This window comes from Fusarium coffeatum, assembly GCF_003316985.1.
Source record: "Fusarium coffeatum strain FIESC_28 chromosome Unknown BRIP53273_contig_63, whole genome shotgun sequence".
Lineage (NCBI taxonomy): Eukaryota > Fungi > Ascomycota > Sordariomycetes > Hypocreales > Nectriaceae > Fusarium > Fusarium coffeatum.
This window is the reverse complement of record NW_022157859.1, coordinates 75,861-100,760: the sequence shown is the minus strand read 5'-3', so window position 1 is coordinate 100,760 and position 24,900 is coordinate 75,861. Positions and strand designations below refer to the sequence as shown.

General features: G+C 48.9%; 7 protein-coding genes across 7 annotated transcripts; 4 read left to right on the top strand and 3 right to left on the bottom strand.

The window, feature by feature from the left end:
• Window positions 1-1,454: 1,454 nt before the first annotated feature.
• FIESC28_02960 (uncharacterized protein) lies at window positions 1,455-3,505 on the top strand (the record flags this gene model as incomplete). Its single annotated transcript, XM_031157109.1, has 2 exons — window positions 1,455-1,712; window positions 1,769-3,505. 2 exons carry the CDS (start codon window positions 1,455-1,457, stop codon window positions 3,503-3,505), a joined length of 1,995 nt encoding a protein of 664 aa, XP_031018818.1.
• Window positions 3,506-4,736: 1,231 nt separating this feature from the next.
• On the bottom strand, window positions 4,737-5,255 carry FIESC28_02959 (uncharacterized protein; the record flags this gene model as incomplete). The annotated part of the gene is made up of 1 exon (XM_031157108.1): window positions 4,737-5,255. The coding sequence occupies one exon, from the start codon at window positions 5,253-5,255 to the stop codon at window positions 4,737-4,739; it is 519 nt and encodes a 172-aa protein (XP_031018817.1).
• Window positions 5,256-6,302: 1,047 nt separating this feature from the next.
• Window positions 6,303-7,047, top strand: FIESC28_02958 (uncharacterized protein; the record flags this gene model as incomplete). Its single annotated transcript, XM_031157107.1, has 2 exons — window positions 6,303-6,429; window positions 6,482-7,047. 2 exons carry the CDS (start codon window positions 6,303-6,305, stop codon window positions 7,045-7,047), a joined length of 693 nt encoding a protein of 230 aa, XP_031018816.1.
• Window positions 7,048-7,352: 305 nt separating this feature from the next.
• Window positions 7,353-8,760, bottom strand: FIESC28_02957 (uncharacterized protein; the record flags this gene model as incomplete). Its single annotated transcript, XM_031157106.1, has 2 exons — window positions 7,353-8,146; window positions 8,196-8,760. 2 exons carry the CDS (start codon window positions 8,758-8,760, stop codon window positions 7,353-7,355), a joined length of 1,359 nt encoding a protein of 452 aa, XP_031018815.1.
• Window positions 8,761-9,394: 634 nt separating this feature from the next.
• FIESC28_02956 (uncharacterized protein) lies at window positions 9,395-11,928 on the bottom strand (the record flags this gene model as incomplete). Its single annotated transcript, XM_031157105.1, has 7 exons — window positions 9,395-10,019; window positions 10,067-10,193; window positions 10,246-10,612; window positions 10,676-10,878; window positions 10,932-11,212; window positions 11,265-11,650; window positions 11,818-11,928. 7 exons carry the CDS (start codon window positions 11,926-11,928, stop codon window positions 9,395-9,397), a joined length of 2,100 nt encoding a protein of 699 aa, XP_031018814.1.
• Window positions 11,929-15,265: 3,337 nt separating this feature from the next.
• FIESC28_02955 (uncharacterized protein) lies at window positions 15,266-16,969 on the top strand (the record flags this gene model as incomplete). Its single annotated transcript, XM_031157104.1, has 1 exon — window positions 15,266-16,969. One exon carries the CDS (start codon window positions 15,266-15,268, stop codon window positions 16,967-16,969), a length of 1,704 nt encoding a protein of 567 aa, XP_031018813.1.
• A 1,203-nt stretch (window positions 16,970-18,172) lies between these two features.
• FIESC28_02954 (uncharacterized protein) lies at window positions 18,173-19,420 on the top strand (the record flags this gene model as incomplete). The annotated part of the gene is made up of 1 exon (XM_031157103.1): window positions 18,173-19,420. The coding sequence occupies one exon, from the start codon at window positions 18,173-18,175 to the stop codon at window positions 19,418-19,420; it is 1,248 nt and encodes a 415-aa protein (XP_031018812.1).
• Between the last annotated feature and the right edge of the window lie 5,480 nt (window positions 19,421-24,900).

Here is a 24,900-nt window from a genome sequence, read left to right as displayed (position 1 = left end):
TTAGAGATGTGCTGTGCTGTACGCGCAATGAGAAACGAGGTTCTAGTGGTCGCAGCAAGCCAGACCTTGTGAGGAGAGGACCAATCGCTTCAGATCCAACAGCGTCTGCATGCACTGACCGGGCGTGTCAGCAAGTAACAATTACAGGACAAGGGTTTGGTGAGTTGTCCGTTCTTCTAACACAACACTCTTTTTTTGGGCACGTCCAGTCACATATTCTACCCTGGGGTGTTTTATTAGTATATCCATCCCGAGCAATCCGTTGATTTCAGTGGTGGTTTTTTCCCAGTGGTAGCCGTTGGTTTGTAGTGGGTGGACCGCTGTAAATCAAAGTCAAACTGACCTACCGTGCCTACCCCACGCTGTCTGTCAGAGAGCAAAACTCAAAGTGCAGTTGTCGTCGTCACGCGTATCCCGTCTTATTAGTGCCATGTCTAGCCCGTCGACGTTCCAATTCCATGTGTCGTACCTTGCCACCATTCCCCTTCTGATACTAATGCTGGTCCACTTCCCATTTTCATGTTTGTTTCAATCTCAACAACACGGCATCTGTTTAGCAGCATCATCAAACCCATATCCACAAGCTTCTTTTATTATCTGCATAGCATACGTATGACACCAAGGATCATTTACGATACATCTCATTTGCAGGATCTTGTCTCTTTTCACCTCGTCAATCTCAACACCTCAGGTCACGTCAGGCCATCGGGCACTATCACATCTGCCTCAAAGATCAAAGACCAAGACCTTGAAATCTGTCAAGTCTAAAATCGGGAATCTGCTGCTTAAACACACCACACAAGACGCAACGCTACATCATCATCACACCCGACACCATTTGTAGTCAAGCACTGCATTTTCAGCCAGGTCAGGCCAAGCCTAATTAGACCGCCCACCCACAGACGTTGTCTCGTTCAAGCAACCTAACCTAACCTAACCTAACCTAACCATCCATACGGATACCTTACACACCGCAGCTCGCAAATACCGCCCAGTTCCACCACCCTTGAATATCCTTCCCAAGCTACACTACAACATCCCTGTCCCTTCACAATCCTTGTCACTAACTGAGTGGGGACTCTGGAAGCCTCATTCAGAACGACTGGGCCGCCTGTTCTCCTCCATCCTGGCTCACCTATTAATCCTCCATCCCATCCGCATCTCGTTCACCTTCTTTTCTTCGTCGTCTGTCTCGACTCCAACTATCCCACTTTTTAATCTTTTTCGCCTGTCGCAAATCCGAGACTTGTATTCATTCTCATTCAATAGTTCGGTTCGCCTTGGGTTTTCTTCACTTCTCCAAACGCTACACTCCAGCTACGCTACAACTTATCTTATCCATCTACTCAGCTCAGCATCCACTTACTCGCCTTACATACGCCTATCAACATTTCAAGGCTATCCCTATCAAACACTATCTATCTATCGATCTACATCTCATCTCATTATCTATAATGAATCTAGAAAACGTCAACACTGTCGAGGAGCTACAACGTCAGCTAGAAGCCGCCAACGCAAGAAATTCACAGCTTGAGCAGTTCGTGCAAAGTCAATTCAACGGAGACCCTACAGTCCTAAATCATGTCGCTCAGAACTTTGCTCAGGGAGGGTTTCAGATCCCCAGCAATGGTGTCTCAAATGCACGAAGTGTCGGTCTCTCCCGTAGCAAGTCCACCGTTACATATCCCACACAAATAAAGTCTGCCATCACGGTAATACATTCCCACCCTGACCCTTCATCTCCATTTATCTAATCTCATCAATGTAGGAACGCTTTCAGGCGCATAAACGTGAGAGAAGGGCCTTTTCTCAACAGTCAAACTCCGCCCTCCCCATGAGCCGCAGTGTTTCAAATCGTTCAGAGTCTCATATGCCTTTCACACAAACCGGAAACCGCATCGCCCCTTTGAGTTCTTCCATGGACCGGTTCAGCTCGCCTCAAAATCAGTCTAGCAACCTGCCTCTTGAAGCCGCCTCAAATCAATTACAGGCCGTTCAGGAGAACCAGCCTCTACTCAACATCGGCATGGACCCTGAAGACTTCCTAAAACAGTGGCCCGAGACTCCTCAAGCTCCTCAGCACTACGACTCATCCTTCACCGGAATGGCTTACAACATGGTGCCCGACGCCTCTTACTCCAACCTCTCGTCAACCATTCCTTCAAGTTATCCCATGTCGTCCGCCTGCCCTTCGATGATCTCTGGTCCCTCTGCCGCCGAGGCCGCGAGCCCCTTGACCCGCCAGAACAGCTCTTTCGACAACTACGGTGTCGGCATGGAGCGCATGGAATCCTGCCAGTCTCAAGCCGATGCGCTCTTCGTTCCCGATATGTCTCCTGCTTCTGTCAACATGTACCCTGCCGGCAAGCAATACACCTCTGAGCAAGATCTCTTCGGTCTCGGCGCCAACCTCACCGCTGCCAACGTTCAGCAGTACGTCGACTCCAATGGAAACACTCTGATGGCATCCCCCGAGTCGACCGACATGGAGCGATCTTGCTCCAACGCTAGCATGTCGAGTGTTCGATCAAATGCTTCCAACCTGGAGCGACGTGCTAAGGAAGCCCGAGAGCGTGTTCTGCAGGCGGCCAAGACCATTCAGCTCGCCCCTAAGCCTAAGGAGGAGCTTGCCAGGGAAGCCAGCGCTGCTGCCGCCAACAGGGAGGCCAAGCTTCCCGTCAACAAGAGCAACTACCAGCGTCCCAAGCACCCCAAGGTCTACTGCACTCAGTGTAGCGAGCACCCCGATGGTTTCCGTGGTGATCATGAGCTTCGCCGACACGTCAATGCTAAGCACGAAGGCACTGTCAAGAAGTTCGTCTGTCGAGATCCCGAGACTGTTGGCATCCCCACCAATGTCAAGGCTGTCAACCCCTTGTCTAAGTGCAAGGCCTGCATCTCCGGCAAAGAGTACGGTGCTTATTACAACGCCGCTGCTCATCTTAGACGCACTCATTTCAAGCCCAAGACCCCTCGCGGTAAGAAGGGTGCCAACTCTGATGAGAAGCGTGGTGGTAAGGGTGGTGGCGACTGGCCTCCCATGTCCGAACTCAAGGCTTGGTTCGTCGAGAAGAAAGTCAAAGTTGACTTGAATGAGTCCCCCATGGCTGAGCAAGATGAGTCTGATGACATGGCTGAGAACGAGATGGAAGGATCCATGCCTCCCCAGATGGAGATGTTCCAGGGCATTGGTAGCAACATGGTTCCTTTCAACATGGAGACTGGCTACGATCTCGCCGTTGACGGTGCTGCTGATCCTGCCATCATGGCTAGTGTCAATGGCGAGCTTATTCCGGCTCCCATCTCGTCTGCCTCTGGTAATTTCGGCTACTCACCTTTCTCCAACGGCTCTCCTATTGTCGGACTCCCTGACAACTATGCCTACTCCGAGCATGCCACTTCTGCCTATGGGTCCAATCTCTCTTCTTCCAACACTATCACTCCTGCCACCTTTCAAGATATGTCCCATATGAGTATGCCCGATAACGGCCTCTGGGTTTCCTAAATGCTCCGCAGTATGAGTAATGATCATGAAGCTCGATCTTCTTGCATCAATATCCTCCCTACTTCCATCGGGTGACATGCTTCACCAATATCGATCTCAACATCGACTCATCGGTGAGCATCTCGTGCCTCGAGGGATGAGGATTGCACAAGAAGAAGCCTTAACCACTCGCGTCCGAGCCCGAGCCTAAGCCCAACTTGAGTCGATACGATGATGGCCCAGTTGGCTAAGACTACTATTCCTCGGTGTTGTGCCGTTCTGGTGAACGCGCACGCCAATATTCTTGATGAGCAAGCATCACACCCTTGCTTATTTACCACTTCACATTCGCCTTCACACATAATGATTTCAGGAGCCTGTTCTATGATTGTGGTTATTTCTATTTCGTCACTATTTCGACTTTTATTCTCTTTTCACTTCCTTTTTCTTTACCGTCACGGCGTCGATGATTACTACCTTTTCTCTCTGGTTTATTTTCAGCGAGTCACCTTGGCAAACTAAACTGGTGGATACGTTTCAATCCTGGCTGTTGAGCCCTAGATGGGCAGCCAAGCAAGGTTCGACCGCTTGAGCGGTGCGAAGCCTATACGTTTATTCTCAGCGCGATCGAAAGTGCTTCATCGCGCGACTACGATATATAACTGGGCCGGGTCGGTATCTGGAAGGAATTTTCCCAGGAGAGGAAAAAGAGGAGTCGGTTGCATTTTTTATTGCCATTACTATTTTCATCACAAACTGTACATGAAATGAGGATGAAGGGAGTTGCTGGGGATATCAGAGCATATGGCGTTTTTTTGTTGTTTTGTGCCTGTTCGGACGGGCGGTATGGCTTGAAGAGTTCGCCATTTTTTGTGTGCTTTGTACTGGTTAGAGCAAAGAGCATTTGGGTTGGGTTCGGTGTTTGGGGATATTCAGGGGTTTTAGAAATCTGAGCGGCATGCAGGGAAATGCGCCGGGCTTGTATCGTTCGGTTGGAAAAGTACTGAGCGAATGGGTTGATGAGTACCGTTTGCCTACAGATAGGAACCTCTGCTGGCTTGAGACATAACAGTCAGAGTCAGTAATAGACTGTGCTGAAAGATGCACGCTTTATCCCTGCATTATTGTTCTTTCTATGTGATGTGACTGAATTTGGTGGTTCTTTTTTGTGCTTCTAGTTGTAGTTTATCGTAGACGCGTAGTGCCTCACGGCAACTCATGGGTATCTCTATCCTGACCACCATCATAACTCTCAAGTCTTCTTAACCTTCTCCGTCCATTCCTTTGCGTTCTTGACTCCCTCATGTCCTCTTCTGAATATTCCCCTCTCCCACTCCTCCAACCCTCTCAAAAACTCCTCCCCATTCCCGACTCCCGCCTCATCCGCCTTTCTCGCATGCAATCCAACCTCACCCGCCCTGACAACGAAAGTCTTTCTCAACACCTCGGCAACATCCTTCTCATCAAACAAATCCAGCATACGAACGCCCACGCCGTAGAAATGAGGACTTTGGTCTCGTAACGGCACAGCGCGAGGATCAGCTTTTAAAGCGGAGAGAACAGCGGTGGAAAGGCACGGCGGGAGGTTGAGGGTTAGGGGTGCGCTGGATGTGGGTGTTGATGCGAGGGCGAGCATTTCGGCGAGCCAGAGGGGGAGGGTTAGAGGGGTGTTTGCTTTGAGGCCGTGGGGAGAGTTATCGAGATGGCCTAGGTAGGGGACGTCGATTTCGAATTGGCAGGGGACTTTCTGCGGGTTTGTCAGTTTCTGCATGATTCGGTAGGAGTGAGTTTGAGGGCGTTACCTCTGCCTCCGTGAGGATGGAGTCAATGTCATAGTACGACATCTTGAAGTTAACTTTTTTGATGTGGTTGGTGATTTGGAGGTGAGGGAGACGCGTAGAGAGGTTTGGAGTTGTGATTTACGCGTTGGGCGATGACATAATCTTTTGCTTACCCTGCAGCACAACCAAATTGTGTTCGGGAAACATACGTTCTATCAACTTGTCTATCAATGAGGACTATCGAACTACCTAGAGATATGATTGAGATTCATGCAGTAGAGAATGCAATAGTCGCACCTGTAAGTCAAGGTAGGCCACCAATTTTGCGTCATTCGCAGCTCACAGTTTCGCTATCCGAGATCGGCACTCGGAGAAATGGGTATTTGGAATCGAGAATTCGAGAATCAGCTTCGAAACTCTTCATGGATTAGAACTGAACAGGTTATTTCCCGCTGATTCATTCAGTGTTGCTGCTCGGTATCCCCAGCAAGACCGAGCACGGTAAACTTCATGATTATGATGACGATGGTAATTGAGTTTATCACCGGTATTGTACAACCACAGCTGTTCTTCTATACCCAAAGGATGAGTTTGAACAACCGGATGTACGAGAAAAGAACAACCAAATAAATATTACAATAGTAAAAGAAATAAATGATCATTGCTGTTGCTGTGATTCAACTTCATCTTCAACCTGTAAAGCCACACCAGCCACAATCTTCAAGCCCATGCATCCATCAAGTCAAGCTCTCGAAAATATGACGACAGATTGATCCAAGCTCCCTCTGGTCTGGTTCGGCAGTCCGACATTGCCGGGTCCAGCAGCTCTTTAACCCAGTAACTGCCCCTCCTCTTCCATTTTTTTGACATCATCCACAAAGATTATCAACCGACTATATCAGACAGTCTCGTAAGTCTTGTCTCTCATCAATTGTCCAGATTCTTTAGCAAGCATTTGTTCACTTTCTTCATCACCATCGAGTTCGGTTTCATTCAATTGATTCAATACTAATAATACCTTCAGAATAGCTTCCACAATGGCTTCCGCTCTCCTTCGATCAACTCCCGCCCTCCGCGCCGGCCTGCGCGCCCGCTCTACTCCTCTCGCGGCCATGGCTACCACCAGCTTCGTCCGCGGCAAGGCCACTCTTCCCGACCTTCCTTGTACGTTCTTCCAATACGCAAACTCCAATTGCTAGCTGACCAGTTGCCCCAGACGACTACGGCGCTCTTGAGCCTCACATCTCTGGTCAGATCATGGAGCTTCACCACTCCAAGCACCACCAGACCTACGTCACCGGCTTCAACAACGCTTCCGACGCCCTCGCCGAGGCCAACCACAAGGGCGACGCCAAGGCCGCTGCTGCTCAGGCTCCTCTTCTCAACTTCCACGGTGGTGGTCACGTCAACCACTCTCTCTTCTGGGAGAACCTTGCTCCCAACGGCAAGGGCGGTGGTGGTGAGCCCGAGGGTAAGCTCATGACTGCCATCAACGAGGACTTTGGTTCTTTCGATGCTTTCAAGAAGCAGACCAACGCTACTCTTGCTGGTATCCAGGGCTCCGGCTGGGCCTGGCTCGTCAAGGACAAGAACGCTGGCACTCTGTCCATCGTTACCCGACCTAACCAGGACCCCGTTACTGGCAACCTCGAGCCCCTCCTCGGAATTGACGCCTGGGAGCACGCCTACTACCTCCAGTACCAGAACCGCAAGGCTGAGTACTTCAGCGCCATCTGGGAGGTTATCAACTGGGGCACTGTCGCCAAGCGATTTGAGAAATAAATTGGTCCATAATAGCAAAGCGTAAAGCTTGAATGAGGATGAATGTCAAAATAGCGATTGACTTTGCGCAACGATGTCGACGGATCATCGACCGGGCGCAAATTGTTTGTTTGTCAAGATACCGAGTGTATAGTACCATGAGATTCAATAAAAGAATCTCCGAAGAATAAATACACATAGTGACCCGAAACCTGGCATATCATGCCCCAAAAAACTTCGACTTGCTGTGAGCACCCATTCATTGCTGTTTGAAGGCCCCGAACTCCAGGGCATGCAAATCGCATACCGCACTCATCCCAAAGAAATCAAGGCTGCTGGCATCTGGCGATGCCCTGGTAGGCCGCCAGCTCTGTCGGATACTCATCGACAAAGATCTCCTCGGCATATTCATACCAATCGCTGTTGCCCTCGCTGGTTCTCGCCTCAAAGAATCGCGCGTACTCCCACCACACAGGATAGTATCCTGCACAGTCCCAACCGAGGATCCATGTGATTGTGTGGTTGGAGACGATGATGTTTCTGGGGCAAAGGTCCCCATGCGTGAGGACGCATGGATAGTCCCTGCGGAATTGCTTCACAAGAGCTTTACCCACCTGCTTGGGAACCGAGGAATACAGTGTGGATGTTAGCAGTGCCATGAACTCCTCCTGGCTTGGTCGAACCCTCACAGCGTAGTAGGTGTGGCTCGGGTGGTTGTCAACTATGAGACTGTATGGTCCCGCCTGGATCGACCCAAAGTTCCTGTTTGAAGCTCTGTCATTGGATCGCAACTTTTGAAGTATATTGCGAAGCTGACGAGCGTACTGATACTTTTCCTGCCTGGACAAATTTGGCCAGACGTCCTCAAGCAGCTCACCAACGATGGTCTGCGAGATGTTTCCATCGGCCGAGCCTTGCGGAACCAGTGGAAGAGCTCGAGTGTGGGCAATGATAGAGAATTTCTCATGCTGCACCAGTCCCGCTTGGGAGATGCGAAACTCGTAAGTCTTGGGCTCGATCAAGTCGTCATCCTTCTTCGGGAGACGCTGTAGAGTGAGGAACAGCTTTCGGTTACGGAGGAGGGATGTGAGGTATCGTGTGTGCTCGTCTGGATGAGGAGCTGTACTAATGTCAGCGAATACTCCAGGGTCACTTGATTTGGCTCTTACCTGGACCAAGTGACTGAATGTCTGTGTAGTAGCGCGAACTGAGCCTCGGCTTCTTTTCTTTCACATCTTCCTCCTCCTTGATCAGCATGCTTGAGGGACGCTTTGGCAGCCTAGCAAAGTTCACGGTCTTTCGTGGGCGCGAGAGGCTCACGTCTGACCTAAAAACAGAGGCCGCTCGCGAATCTTCGGGCTGCTGGGAGGCCCGAGAGATGCGCCGAGAAGGATCGCCCAATTCACTGCAGTTTGCACCAGATTTGAGAGGACCAACCCGACGTTCCCCCTCGATCTTGGGATCTGGTGGTGGTGACGGACTAGTTGTTCCTTGGGCGACCTGAGCAAGCATCTGCGCCCGAGCAGGATTCATGACATCGCCATGAATTGCAGGTTGGGTTACAGGCTGGACTTCAAGCTGAGTAGGCTGAGCAGCAGGATGAGCAGCAGCGATCTCAGCTACAAGCTCAGCTGCAGATTGAGCTACAAGAGGAGTTGTAGGCTGAACAGATTGAGCGGCAGGCTCGGGTGCAGGCTGAGGCTGAAGAGCTCCATCCGAGGGTGGAGGTGACATGATCGCTAGGTTGATGTGAAGGATGCGATCACTGCGACGGTTTGAAAGAAAGAAGAAAGAAAGGGAAAGGAATGAATTCAGGTTCCGTTGCACCTGGAAACAGCGAGTGGAAAGGAAAAGAAGCGCGGCAAACAAACAACAGAAATGAAAAGTAGAGGGTCTCAACAGGGGACCATGCAAGCAGGAAACATGATTTTGGGGAGTTTGTTATGATATGGAAGAGAGCTAGTGATTTGCAATCACTCCTTCCGCGGTGAGTCGCGGATGTTTTCTGCAGACGGGACGCAGCTGCCTTGCACCTGCCCGACAGTGACAACGCAAAACCCACCACAAAATCTCCCGCAGAACCTCTCTACCTAATACAGTGAGCAGACTGATACTATTCGGGACTTTGTGCTGGAAACAAATATAGGAAATCATATACCACTACGGATAACCGCACATTACAGTGTAACGTCAATCAAGGATAGATGCATAAGTGATATTTTCTTTCATGAAATCATACTATATTCCTCAGTGAAGGTGACCAGAAGCTGCACAAAACTACCTGGCAGCAAGACATGTCGTGCATGTATAAACTTTCTCAAGGACACGGAACGTTTTAGTAATTCTTTGCAACAGCAAGCATACGCGTCTACTCATCATGACCGTTCTCCTGCACCTTCTCCTCCTCCTTGCGCTGAGTGTAGTGACGAGGCAGACGGTTCTCGCCTTCGGTGTAGGGATATCCAGCTTCTTCACGAGCCATGTCGTTCACCCACTTCTCGTCACCACGAAGGCCAGGGTTAGTACCAAGCTCCTGCCACTTGGCAGCCAGGTAGAACCAACCCAGGGCATTGCCGACAGTGCCAACCTCATCACTAACACCGTTCTTGGCCTCACGAGACATCTTAGCATGGAGCTCGGTATCAGTGTACAAGTCCATGAGATGTCCGGCAACAGTCTTGTAGTCACCAGGGGTAACAAGATATCCATTGACCTTGTCCTTGACCTGAAGAGGAATACCACCTTCATTGGACACGATGACAGGAACACCCGCATGGAGAGCTTCGGAGACCTTGATCTCAAATCCTTCACGAGTTGACAGCTGGAGAATGACATGGGCGTTGGCAATGACCATGTTGAGAAGCTGGTCATTGGCGTCAAGACGCATGACGCTAACGTCGTCGAGGAGGTGAGGATAATGATCTTCCAGTTGAGTCATTGTCTGGTCAAAAATGATGGCTCCGTCTGGGTCGTCAATGGAACCGTTACCGCAGCTTCACCAGTTAGTCAAGGATGTGTTTCGCTCACTCAAGTGACTCACACAACAAGCTGGGGAACATCAGTGATGTTAGCCTCATCGCAGCGGCGACGGAACTCTGCGTACGAGTCGATGACAGTAGGGATACCCTTGGCAGGATCGAATCGCGCGACCTGCGCGATGTATTTGCCTATAGCATTGAGTCAGTCAGGCTTTTTGGAGAGTATCTAACATAGACATACGGTTGGGCCAGTCAAGTTCGGTCATTCGTTGGTTTCTGCACTGCGTGTTGTAGATATGGGCATAGTAGCCAGTGTCCCACTTGTTCATGTGCTTGTTCAAGCCATCAATCCAGTCTGTGGTAGCAGGAAGGTAGACAACCTTCTCCTTGGGAACGGTATGAGGAACGAACTTGGGAATGGGGTGACTGATGAACATGTCGGACTCTTTGATGTTGCTCCAGAGATAGTTCCAGATATCGGCCTGAGGTGATCCTTCCTTGGCAACGAGATCACTTCGGATTTGGATGTGAGATCTGTAAAGAACAGGGCGATTAGGAGTGAGTCTCTTGATCATGGGGATAAGTCCAGGCATCTGAGGATCATCGATCTGCACCGTTGTTAGTCGCACATCTCCCTTTACACCAATAACTCTAAGAGTGATTAGACTTACAAAAATGATGTCGGCACCACCCTCCTCTGGGGGACGAAGGGGACCACCCTCAGAGAGCCAGTATCGCTTGGCATTGTCCTCAATCCAGTCGGTGATGGCACCTTTCTCTGCATCAGAGATTCGTTGGTCAGGGTGACTGACACCTTGAAGGATGTTGTGCTGGTTCTTGGTGATTCTGAAAACACCGGGTCGTGGCTTGGGAACTAAGAAGGTTAGTCAATTGAGAGCGATGAGTTCTTATTGTGCCTGAACTTACCATACCAGGTCACGTCTACTCCCATGAGGCGACTGAGACGGACAAGAGCATGTCGCATGAGGGCAACACCACCGCCTTGTGGGGTAGCACTGAAGAAGGCGAGTTTAGTCTTCTTCTCACGCAGCTTGTTAGCGTAGAACTGTGTAGCGTTCCACGTGGCGCTGGAGCAGGTATCCTTGTGGTTTTGGAGATTTGTAAGATGGACGCGGAATCCTGCATCTGTCTGAACAATGCCTCGGTAGCCGACCTGAAGATGCGGTGTGAGAGAGGGCCCGAAGTTTCTAATGTATGCGGTCAGTAGTCACTCAATGACAGTGATTGATGGCGACTCACAGAATACACTTGCGAGCCATGGAATCGGCTTGCTCATCGACGCGCTTGACATCCCAGAAGTTCTTCTCCTTCGCCTCATGGTCAGGTCTAAGGACCACAGGGACAATATCCAGATCCAGCCAGAGACGCGAGCACAGAGAAGGGCTCATATACTTGAGCGTGACAGGGAGACCGGCTCCAATGAACTTGACAAAGTTGTCATGCTCGTAAGCCTCGACCTCACTGATGATGTGATCCGCAATGAGATCCTGTCCCTCACGCATCTCCTCATCGAGAGAGATGTGCTTGATAGAGAAGTCATTGAGATAAACAGTGTCGTGAATGGCAAGTGCAATAACGGCGGTATGGTCATCGGCGAAGACGGCAGAGATACCCAGGTACAAGGTCTGTAATTGAGTTGTGTTAGTCGTTGCTGAAGAAGTCTAAAAAATCGACAATGGACCCTATGCAGGGATTATGAACAAACAATTGAAGTTGCTATGACGCAAGGTGTCATGACATAGCAGACATGATATGAGAAAGTAGAATGACATAAGAAATAGAATGATCTCACCTGAAGAGGAGCATTGACATGGCCATCCTTCTCGACCATAAGGCTCATCTGCCTCTTGCGGTGCGAGGTGGCGCCCGTGGAAAACTTGCGGGTAGGCTTGTTGGAACTCATGATGGCGGTTGCTCGCAAGAATTGGCGGGGTAATGAAAAGGATGGAGGGGTAATAGATTATCGGCGAGTTGAAACGAAACGACAGTCTCTTGAAGGTGAAGAGAGAGTCAAAGTCCACAATGTAGGTAGAGCAGAGGGATGTGGAAAGGATGAGAAAAAGAGAAAAGGATTGCAGTCGAGAGGCAAGATATACCTGCCTTGGAACACCCCCTTGATCAGGTCAGACAAGTCAAAAGGCAGGGACGAGGGGTGAGGTACTTGGACGATGGTAGTAGGTCCTGCCAGGTAGGTAGCAGGAAAATGTCCTCCAAGACTTAGGACGACAAAAGTTTGTAGGCTAAGAGCCGTCCTGAACTCATGTAAAATGTACAAGTTATTTCGTTCCTTGTGCTCTCAGCAGCCAATCTTTTTGATACCCGGACGACTAGACACAGGCACAAGATGGGATGCTGGTAGGTTCTTGCCCCGTCAGCGCGGGTCTCTGCAGGAGGGGACCAGGGTCAATGTACTGTACTTGATGATATCTTGTAAAACAAGAGAAAAGGTGGCAGACCAAATCGAGCCACAAGCTGGGGGCGGGGAGGGTTACCGTGGAAGAACGTGGGGGAAACAGCCAGTTAAGGACGCGGTGACAAGGTGAGCAGACAGATAAATGTCAAGGTGAGGAGATGAGTGGCGTGCTGAAGATGGACAAAGCTTGGATTGTGATATCACGTTGACTTATGTTTGGATGAGAGCCCGTATTTGGGAAGGCGATGAATCAAGCAATGGGTTGATTGACCAGGATTTGGGTGAGGAGAAAAGAGAAACACGGTGACCAGTCAAGATTTTGGGCGGGAGGAAGGAGCAGCGGGCGTAGTGTAGGAAACTGCAACTGCAAGTGGCACCTGCTTGCTCAGGTGCGTCGAATGTGTATTAGTTGACGACACTTCCCTGGCAATATCTTATCTCGGTGGTTAACTGAGAGAGTAAATTCCCTGTTATCAACTTTCACAAGTAATGAAATCGAATTATCAAAGCCGAAGAGCCCGGGATCACGGAAAGGGGGGTCAGGCGAACGAGGGTGCAAGGTGAAGTGAGGTAATGAAGAAGGTGGTCTGATATGCGCTATGAGATCACCAGATCGTGTGAATCGGATCGTGAAACTGGGTATTTGTTACAATCAACAAAGAAATGAAGCCGTTGCAATTGAAGCTCTTGTCGGGGATACAAAGTAATAAATCTAAGCGCCGCCAACGTGCTTGATGCAGGTACGGCGTCACATTCGTGAGTGTAGCATGTACTGGTGGAAGGTTTGGATGAAGTGACTGAGGTGAGGAGAAGAGGAAAGAGCAGGAAGATGAAATACGACGAGTGACATTTCTGAGCACAAGGAAGGTAGTAAGAGGGGGACCCTGAAGTCCTTCCAGCTTGTCCGAACCAGTCAGAGAAGGAAGCCACGGCATCATTGGTTTAGCTTCATTCATATCGAGCTCACCATTGAGTTGCTGTTGTGTAACAAAATAAACTCCAATCTAAGCTGTAACCCCTCCCTCCTTATGAGCTAGTGACAGGAACAGAAATCCAGGGTAAGCTCTTTTATTCCCCGGAGCTGTCGTGGAGATCATAGAGCTGTCAGTTGAAAGAAGTACACTACTGTACGTGTTAGCGGCTGCCAACCCGAGGTACCCGAAGAATTGACTACAGTAGCGCAGCCGAACCCCGCGCTGGCGACATGAATTGCGTGAGCTTTAGAGCTTGGAGCTTGGAGCTTGGAAGATCGTCCCACAAAGTCTGGGGGCAGGGCAGCTGTAGGCGGGGTTCCTTCCCCGGGTGGAAACCTGCCCCCAGTCCTTCATTCTTCAAGGCTCGGGGAAGACATCCATGAATTCATCCACCCATCTGGAATGGATCCTACACGATTGGATCTGTAATGGGACCGCGGTGAGCATGCAAGGTACTCCTTCTAACCATGATGCTTGAAAGCATCTATTGTTTGCCTCGAGCCTGGAATACTGACTGACCTTGGATTTACAAGCCCTTTGTTTACGGGTGGCAGGAATGTCTCAAGCTGAAAGGGTCCTTCGACAATTAATCCTGCAGCACAAAGTCTTGTAAGACATTACAGACTTCAACAAACTCTTCGCAGTCGATGTCAAGGATCTTCAATCACAACTCAACACTTCATCTCAACACGATTCTCACCATGACTTCTTCGACAACAATACCCTATTTAAGAATAGCCGCCTCACCGAATTTGCACGGCATCCGGTACAACCCTCGTACAGATCGTGGCTTGTGAAATCGTTCACCGTCTCGGCGTTCGGTCAGCTGTCTTTCGACTCGTATGATGGCCACCAGTGTTCAGTCTCAACGTCAATGGTGGCTTACGACCATACCTACCGATATGTCCCTAGTTCAATGCATCAAGGTTCCAGAGCATATATCAAAAGACCTTGAATCTATGCGTTCCCTTGATCACTGACCAGCGGTGAGCCTTTTGAGGTTTGATGCTGTGCCCATCACCCCACCATCGGCACTGTTGCATGTGCCTCACAACCACCTTCATTGGATCTGTAGTTACTCTGGATGTGTTGCACCAGGTCACTCAACAGATCTAGGACGCGGACAGGCGAGTTTCCGGGCGCCGTGCAGCCACGACATGCACTCCAACCCTCCAGTATCACTCAAAAGTCGACGAAGATTAAGCAGTGAAACAACTGGCGCGAACAATCGATGTACCGGTACCAACAGGCCCTCGAACCTTTCCTGGGAGTGCTGACTCATGATACCATGCCCTCATACTTCACTCTATCATGGATTCATGGTCCTTACTCAAATCTTTTACAGACGCGACCGATGGCATGGGCATAGCCGCATTGACTTAATCGCGTCGTCTACATCAACTATCCTGTGGCCTTGCGTCGCTCAAGGATCGTGCAATCGCGCCTGTCACAATACTGCGACCGAAGAGCTCTACATTGGTCGCATGCGATGCTATCATTTATCGACAATCACCATGAATATGGAGGAGATCATGGAGAGGGTGGTCAGTCGTTGTAGGGAAAATACTCAAACGGCGACCCAAAATGCCAAGCTTCCCAATTGAGCAGAGGAGATCTCCCCACAAAAGGCATTCGTTATCAATCTCGAGATGATCTAACATCTCCACGCAGCCTGAATAAGATTGGCCTAGAATCACCAGTCACGGGATGTGGATAGCGGCAACCAGGGTGGGCAACTTTGCTGGGCCGCGCGGCCCGCCGAAGAGGATGAGTCTTACTGATATGAGTGTATGAGCATCAGAACCTCTAGGACTTGCCATACAACTGAAGATATCCCGATGCGATAAGTGAAGATGGTCCCCAAAGCTTCTTTCGGCGTTTTCTTGTCGCTGTTTCTCCACATCGCAAATGGAAACGAAAATAAAGAACGAATACAGCCAGACCATAAGCATGCAGAAGATCGAGCGCACATGGTCCTGAATGCAATCCATTCTGCCGGTCGACTATTCGGATCAGCTCTTTATCACAATGGATTCGGCTTCTTCCCAGCTACTGTACCGGCAGGCACTTTGTTCTATCATGGCGCCGAACGAAACGTAACGCCGACGGGGCCAGAGTGGTTGGCTTTCGATATTGAACATTCCGAAGCCTTTGCGATGTCCTATAGAACAAGACGTGGCAGAGGGCGTCACCCAATAGCTCCACCGCCCGATAAGCACAAATCTGACGAAGAGGAGGATCTACGCGAAGAAGAGTTCCGTGAGGAATTGCGACGTCGCAGTGAGCATAGCGCAGCCAACGATGCCGAGGCTACAAGAGACCACTCTGGTTATCCCTTTGACGATGACGACCCTGTAAACCATCGTGGCTATCTGCATATGTATCAAACAACTCGTGAACTCAACCTTCTTTTACTTGACGGTATGAGTGCAGGCAAGACATACATGGGTACATTGGACTCTCAGGATCTCGTCCTTCGTGAGAGCAAGGGCAATGGCCGGAGCTTTGACGAATGGAACCGGGCTTCTGATCTGTGCAAGATAGCATCCGAATGGGGCTTAGATGGATTTGTGCGGATGGAGATTGGTGTGGAAGTTATCAAATGTGACTTCAGCAACGGCTTGAATCTGGTTAACATGATGCGCACAGAAATGCGCAATCGCACTATGAATGACCAGGACTTGTCCATGTTCCAATGGATCAGGGGGGTTGGAGAGCGATACGATGGTATCGGAGGCGGCCGACTACGGATCGACTTTTCTTCCATGGTGTCTGGCCTCTTCTTTCCCATCAACATCTCCAGCACAGATCCGGAGCGACCGGATCTTAAAAGGCTCGGCGCTGCAACATTGACTGAGCTTTTAGATGTCAAGGCATATTTGAAGGATGTTTTGCACCAGCCTCGACGGTTCACCGTGGACTGGCAAGGTGTTGTTGATCTCATCGTGAGCCGGTACAGCAAGAGGATCGCGCTTATGGCATATGAGCCACTGCCATCTCGTTACTTTATAAATGAAGTCTTGGGTGCTACATCAACCTGGTTCAACGCACCGCCGTTGCCCGAAGATATTTCCTTGGCAGAGCAAGAGAACACGAACCGAACTGCTGATGCCATTGAAGAATGCAGGAGACATTATCTGAGGCCAGCACACATAATGAAGGGCAAATGGAGTGTTGAAGACGAGTTGATCTATACATCTCTCGACACAGTTCTAAGCACGATCTGCGATACGCTGTATCTTGTCCGTGGTCGCCTACTAGAAGCGTCAACTGATCCATCTGAACTTACAAGTAAGGGAGACGGCGAGTCCAATGAGAAACTTGAAAAAGCGGTTAAACATGGCCGATCCATGGTCCAGCAATTGATTAGCGAACTGGGATGGTCAACCTGGAAGAAACCACAGGCTTGTGCACCGGACGAATTGTCTACGATTGCGATGTGGCCGTTTGGGACGGAGGAGGATCATTGGCATCCTGGATGTCGCTCAATCGATGTCGTCCAACACCCCAATGGGACATATTGGGATCACCGACTCCCCAAGCCAGACGATAAATGATCTGAGTATGTAAGGCTCTGAGGGCCCGTGGGATACGTGACGCGAGCCCCCGCGTCTTGGGCATGAGGCCATACAGCCCGTGGAGAAATCGGCAGTGCTCGCATGCAATGATGACCAAGCTGAATTTGTATACCAGAGTGGGATGCGGGATGAAACGAATAGCATCAATTATAATATATTGCTCAAGTCACAAGGGACACAATATGGAATCGTATCATGAGCCTTACTCCACCCGGATCCATCTGTCAAAATACGTAACGGCATTTCCAGGTTGGTGATGATTATCAATCTTGCAGCAATGATTCGCGCGGTGATATTCCGCTACCTGTACGACTTTAAGTTAACGTTGAATTTGCCAAACAAATGGAGTCAGATGTTATGATTCTTGACTCTTCCGTTACAGCCGCAAGACCCGTTCCGATTATCCTCGACCCGTTCCGATCTTATCCGAAGCTTATTTCAAGATGTCAGCCCACTCTTTGTCACAACATTGCTTGTCCCAAACTCGTGGCATCGAAAATTTAAAGATGATAGATGGCATTTCCGCTTCTCCGCTGAACGTAGAATATTCTTGGCCATGCAATTGATGCTTGGGTCAGGTATTCATGAGGGTCCTGTCCAGCGATAGATCGTCTATCCAATCATGATGGATACCTTGGTAAAATATTACGCACAAGAATTTACACTGGTGACTTATACGCAAGCAGCGGGGCAGATACCTAGAGCCTGGATACACATCAGAACCTTGCGTTGCAGTTCCCATCAGCTTGGATCCGAATCGGATGAAACATAACGTTATTAACAAGAACAGCATCTACAAAAATGTAGACCCAAAAAAAGAAGCATCTCGGCGCCAATCCCCGTCGTACTACCGTTAGCGTCCCGCGGAGATGCTCTAGTCAATACCCATCAGACCACCGTCGGTGATCCAGGAAACCCACCGTATCAGGGACCATGAGCTATTGTTTCTGTTGCTTTCAAATCGCATGATGTTTATTGTCCTGAGAGTCATGGAGGACGAGAATGACAAAATGTTGTTTCTCCGCGCCTCGATGACTTCTCCGGGACTTGATATAAAGAGTCGGAGCTGGATCCTACAGAGCCACTATTCTCGGCATCATAGTCTATCAATAAGACACAATTGACACTCCAAGTCTCACAATACTCCATCTCCTAGCAGACTTATCATACAGATAATACATCATGGCTCTCACCGCAGCACAAGTAGCCATTGTCAAGAGCACAGCTCCCATCCTCAAGGAGCATGGCAAAACCATCACCACCACATTCTACCGCAGCATGCTCAGCGCCCATCCCGAGCTCAAGAACTACTTCTCTCTTCGCAACCAACAGACTGGCGCTCAGCAAGCTGCCCTCGCCAACTCCGTCCTCGCCTACGCCACATATATCGACGACCTCGGAAAGCTTTCTCACGCTGTTGAACGTATTGCTCAGAAGCACGTCTCGCTCTTTATCAAGGCTGAGCACTACCCCATCGTTGGCACACATCTTATCGGTGCCATTGGCGAAGTCCTCGGTTCTGCTTTGACAAATGAGATCAAGGAGGCCTGGGTTGCTGCGTATGGCCAGCTCGCTGATATCTTTATCCAGCGCGAGGGTCAACTTTACGATGCTGCTGGGGAGTGGAACTCATGGCGCAAGTTCAAGATTACCAAGAAGGAGGCTGAGAACGACTCTGTTACGAGCTTCTACCTTGAGCCCATGGACGACAAGCCTCTCCCCAGGTTCCTCCCCGGACAGTATGTCAGCTTGCAGATTCCTATCCCTGAACTTGATGGCCTTCTCCAAAGCCGTCAGTTCAGTCTGAGCGAGGCTCCTGGAACCAACCACTACCGCATCAGTGTCAAGCTTCAGGGTCCCGAGGAAGAGCCCTCCATCGAGGATCTCGCTGCTGGCAAGATTCCTGGTCTTATTTCCACCAGACTTCACAAGCGATACAACGTCGGCGATGAGGTCGAGCTGAGCCCTCCTGCTGGAGAATTCTTCCTCAACCCTACCGATGCCTCTGCCGCCAAGAAGCCTCTCGTCCTCCTCTCCGCTGGTGTCGGCGCCACACCCCTCGTCTCCATCCTCGACTCAGTCCTCTCATCAGAGACCGCCTCGCGACCCATTACCTGGATCCACGGAGCTCGTTACTCAGGCTCAACCTGTTTCGTACCCCATGTTCTCGACTCAGCTAAGAAGCACGACAACATCACAGCCAAGATCTTCCTCGAGGACGTTAAGGAGGGCGACCAGTACGACTTCAAGGGTGAAATCGATCTTGCTCGTCTTCAGAAAGATAAGCTTCTTGCGCTTGATAGTTCTGATGCTGAGTACTTCATCTGTGGTCCTGAGGACTGGATGGTCAAGGTTAGAGCGTTCCTTGAGGAGAACGGTGTTCCTCGTGAGCGCCAGCACCTTGAGCTGTTCAAGACCGGTGATGTTTAAGCTACTTGCACTGCAAGCAAAGGTGTAATTGTACGAAATGGAATTGCGAGATGGGTCGTTTAGCATAGGAGGGCGTTGGGATGGATTGCTGTACAGATTGCTTCATGAGATTGTATTATGCTTGAGCTTTGCGAGTCAATAGACTGCATACTAGATACCAAATACTCAAAAAGAACTATTTTCTTCCTTTACTATCATATTCTCAAAATAGCCGCCGTTGAAAAGTCACAGGAGTAAATACAGGCAATATTCCCAAGTGCCAGCCAAGACAGATTGTTAAGGAGTTATTCCTTAAGCTTTCCACAATCCTGCGAGGATCTGGCGGAGCAGGGCCTCAGTCCATGAGTTGTCTTTGAGGTCTAGGGCTTGATGGTAGTGTCAGACGCATACTGCCCAATTGGTAGTTTGTCACTTAGACTAGTGGTATAGCTTCCTTGAAGAGATAATGTGTGACAAAGAATGGCTACTAACACCATCCGTTGGACGGTGAAACAGTGTAGCTAGGAATCTGCGAACCATTCTATTGATGACGATATTGGGATATCTCCAGTTTGGCAAAAGTAGAATTGTTGTATGGCAGCTTTGCCGCTGGTTTTGCTGATAAACCCTTGGTTATAGGAAGCAAGATGACTTCCTTAGAGAAATTGCAAATGATTATAAGCAATGCATCTTTTCCGTTTTGCAACATCAGAAGCGCTATAGTAAAATCTATGGTAATTAGATAACATAGATACAGTAGCAGTAGTATCGGTTAGAGATTTCTGTATGGCTAGTGAGTCGGGGTATGGAATTTTGTATGCTGGGTAGGTCTGGAGGTAGAACGATAGCACACAGCCGGTAGAAAGGCCTTCAAGGATGCAGTTCCTCCTGTACCTTTGAGAAAAACGAGCTGCGAAAAGAACCGCCAACTAGGTTCTACTTAACGCCCTCAGAGGAAGCCATTTGCTAATTATTGGACTTCCTCTGGGCTTAGATGTCTTAAACTTAGACTAGCCTTGGGGATTCGTTAGGGAAGTTTGTTTACTGATCTGAATTGCAAATGGCTTGATTAGAATATGAGAGACCATAGAACTGAGAGCTCGAATACTAGCCCAAAGATGATTGTCTCCAACAGCTTTACGACCTATAGCATGGAGACACCTGTTGAAAGTGTAAAGCCCCCATGCTTTCAAAATAGTCGATATAATCAAAACTCATGTTGTGTCAAATAGAGACTGTGATCAAGTACAGAACCTGGAGGCGATGACCTCACCTTTGTTTACATGCCGTCGCTACAGTCTGTATCTAACAAGTTACACTTGAAGCGCAAGAGGCTCTTAAAGTCGATAACCAGGAGAGACAAAATTGGTTGCCGAGGAAAGGGCTTCATAGCTTCACATTGCTACCAGCTGTACCCCTAAGACGGCGATTTCCCTCATGCGTGGATTGAGGGAGCATGCCAATGCTCATTTACTCCATTCATCTTCTTATACTTATAACACCCAAGCCCATCTGCTTCACTTCGTAAGTATTACTAGTTGCAAACAAGGTAATTACTGGTCCCAATGGGTATGTTCTCTTTAGTGACTGGGTACTACTCCAACATGTCTAACTACTACTCTCGAGATTCTTGTTTCCATAGCGGATGGGATTTTACGTCGTGATAGTTGCTAAGCGCTTTGCTATATTTAAGGAGTTTGCTTCAATGTAATCTAAATCCATAATGGGTCTTTTGGACTTGAGATACCTGTCAGGGCGGCAGATGAATAGGCCACCCAAAGCTTAGAAGACGAAATAGGTTGGCCACCTTAGACCAGCATTTGGGCTACCTAATTCCGGCAGTCTAAGCATTATACTGTAGCTCCTCCATTACCCAATGGATACAACACGAAAGAGAACAGGTAACCATAACTTTGGACTTGTACTACTCCAAGTATGTATCTCTGGGGGCTGTTCTAATGTTGGAGAGCAAGTGCCAGCCATGTTGGCTATCAACGGGAGCACTCAAGTAGTCAAAGCTCGAAGTGGCCAGTATCCAAGCGACTACCCGATCGTCGAATCCTAGCGTTGACATGATCATCGCTCAAGAGAAGGGCGTTGTGTATCGTAATGATAGAGTTATGGAAGAGGATATGCTACCTCATGCGCAGTATTGAGCTGTACAGACGGGGTCAACACTCGGAAGGCACCGCATCAAAAGCATCCTCGAACCGCGCATACACAGCTCAAGACTTCACAGTCTTTCTAGAATCAGCCAGAATGACACCGGTATAGAATTCCATACTTGGTAACTGATGCCTTCGACATTCTCACCAGTCGGAAGATTCGGCAGTGAAGTGGCTCCTTGACCACGCCTTGAAGCTATACTCGTAACGTAAGATTTAAGAGTGTCCCGTCTGGGTGATACCAGTTGATGTCATGATCAATACGTATTATCTTGCGATACTCGGGAGTACACAGCCACTTCGAGATCCATCAATGACAGACATTGGGTATCTATCTGCCTGCCCCGGAACGGCTTCAACATATGAATCCCCGGACCGTACTGAGCCCTTCCACGTTACAGATCTCCGATACCATGTGGCCACGAGAACTCATTCACACCCGAGAAATCGCCGTGGCAAGTGACGAGAACCCTTAGGACTCGCGTATCAACGGCTTTGAGGCCGGGATCTAAATGGGAGAACTCGGCGACAGTCGCCTGAAAGGAATGCTAATTGGATATCAGGCTCGCCAGAACTCCTTCGGAAGCGGAGAAGCATAGACGACCCTGATTACAAGGACCGTCGCTTTCCGAATATCTTGAGCAAGGTGATGCATGCATTTTTATGCTCGGATCCTTATGAGGCCCCCCGATGTCATGATATGCCTTCCGTTTATCACTCGTCCCGTTGTCAAGATATCCTGATATCCCACGCCGTTGATGATAAGGATTGTGATCTGCGTTGGTAACGGTCCGGTTACTTTGACCGTGAAACAGATAGGAGGAGATTGACAGAAGCTCGGGACGAGTCGATACTTGCCTAACGAGGAAGTCTGGCCTTGGGCTGTCTTGCAGCAAATAGGCGAGTGTAGATGACTATCTGAGCGTTAAGTGATATCATTGTTTCTAATGTATAACTCTGATAGGCTGTGTCTTCATCGGTTGACGATAATCGAACCGTTTGTTACCCATCAGATATTTCTCACACTATATCGACGATCCTGAAGTGTCAGTGTCCATTTCGGGCACCAAGCAGCTGCACCGAAGACACACTAGAAAAAGTCAGCCCCCTGAGATACAAAAGATCTGCAGGGTCAAAACAAAGAACCGGGCAAGCCCGACACTTTGATCACAACGGCGAAGCGCATATTCTTCGGCGATATTGAAAACGCACTGATGACACTTCATCCTCGGTCTGCTAGCCTCAAACATGGAAGAACCTCCATATCCAGTAATAAGAAGAGAGACGTATGTTTGTAGTGTTATGCCCCGGATATGAACCCGCGGTAATTTTAGCTGGGGGAGAAAAGAAAAGTATGGAGATGTCCCATGGGGACTACTGGTTTGTTGTACGTAAAAGGCATGGGGAAATTGAAGGTATTACGTGTGGTTGTAATTCCAGTGTTTGATGGCCTTACAATGCTATGGCTATGTGGCCAAGGAATAACCGGACCGGTGCCCCAGAGACCCATTCAAGCATAATTCATAGGCTTATAGTACTATTCTGTCAGTTCATTGTGCGAAAGAAGGTAATTACTGGCAAAGGAATGAGTCTGATACAGCCCATGCCTGATAGTATCACATCATGATATCTGACACCCCACGCGTGCATGTCACATCACATCACATCGCATCACATCTTCAGCTCATCTTCTAGAAAACGACTAGAAATATTACCGCGTGCAGGAACACCCGAACCTGAGGCAAGCAAAGAAAGAGCGTGCGTGTCAGGGTTTAGGGATGACGACATGGAACAGGAACAGGGGTGGGTTATCTTTTTGCTGATGGGAAACCCGACTGGATGAAATGCCCATACAACTGACTCTTGTTAGTTGCATGACATGTTTAATTCGAGGTGTACGTATACTTATTGACTCGTTGTGTCTAGTGCCGCATAAAGTATTTTGTTTCTTATGCTTAAGCGGTCAACCATCGCGGCTAGAATTATCCATGTCTCTTCCCATTCCGCTCCCGCGGCTAAACAATCCTTATTCAATCCAAATGGGAAATAAAGCGGAATGAAGCAAAAGAGTAAGAAGAGTGAAAAAACTGTACCTGGTTCTCCACCTCGGATCTCCATCTTAGACCTGGTCCCTGCTTGGGAGAGTTAAACTCGGTTCGGTAACGCGCCCGTCAGCCTCGCAATTCGGAAGACAAGGGGTGAGCAAAGTTTTGAAACTAGGTTGGAAGGATACTAGCAGTATACATGCCTTTCTTGGACATTATCAAAAGCCAAGCATTGGAGGAGGACCACATTTTAAAAGAGGCGAACTGAAGAAAGATGCACAAGTAGATGTGAAGAAAAAGTCCCTTTAGAGATGAGACTCAGTGTAGATCATTTGTTCATGATGGATGTTCAACTACCGAGTTGATGATGACAGAGCTGATGCTAAAAGTCACTGATAGACCTGAGAGGGTCCGCCTTGAGTAAAAGATATACAGCACGTTAGCAAATAAAAAACAGATAAAAACGGCCCGGATTGTGTAGTGCATGTAGTGCATATCCCCAGTAAATGGACGGTCACACCGTGGAGGAGACACACACAATGTGCATGTACGTAAACATGGATGATGACCTTCTAGTGCGTTTCCACTCAATTCTTGTCTTGCTTGTCCCCAGCTTTTCACATCCAATTGGGGGCAGCGTACTGTCAATTCCTTCACAGAACAAAAAAGATACGATAGACCAGGGGGTGAATGGAGACTTTCTCCTCATTCACAAGGGTTATTGCTTCTGTACATAGAGTAACTGTCTTATTCCCAGTGTTGAACAAGACACAAAAGATCCACAAATGAGGAGAATCAAGTTGGGGAAAGGAATTCTTGAATGTGAATGATCATCAGACCTAAACAAACAAGAACACTACCAAGCAAGGCACCAAGTTCGCCGCCGATGTAAGAAGATGAGGGTCACCCCAGAAAAAGTACCAAGGCTGGTCAAACCCTTGGACTGTAACTCCGATGGAAAAGCACCTATCTTAGGTGGAACCCCAGGATATCCTCCGTACAGTCGTGAACAAAGCTGGAGCACAAGCACGGCCACGCCCAAGAGAGGGAAAAAAAAGGACGCGGAGCTTAATGAGGGAATTCCGTGATAGTCTAGTCCTTTTACGAAGCTCTATTGACTTATATATTTCTTCCTTTCCATCTGCTCTTACTCTTCATTGTCCTCTATCATCTCTCTTCCCTCCCACCATAACCTCTTTCTTCTAGTTTTGTGTATTGTTTCCTCAGGCGAGCAGTCTAATATACCCGTTTTTATATACACATAGAAGCAGTTGCTTCACATACACACATC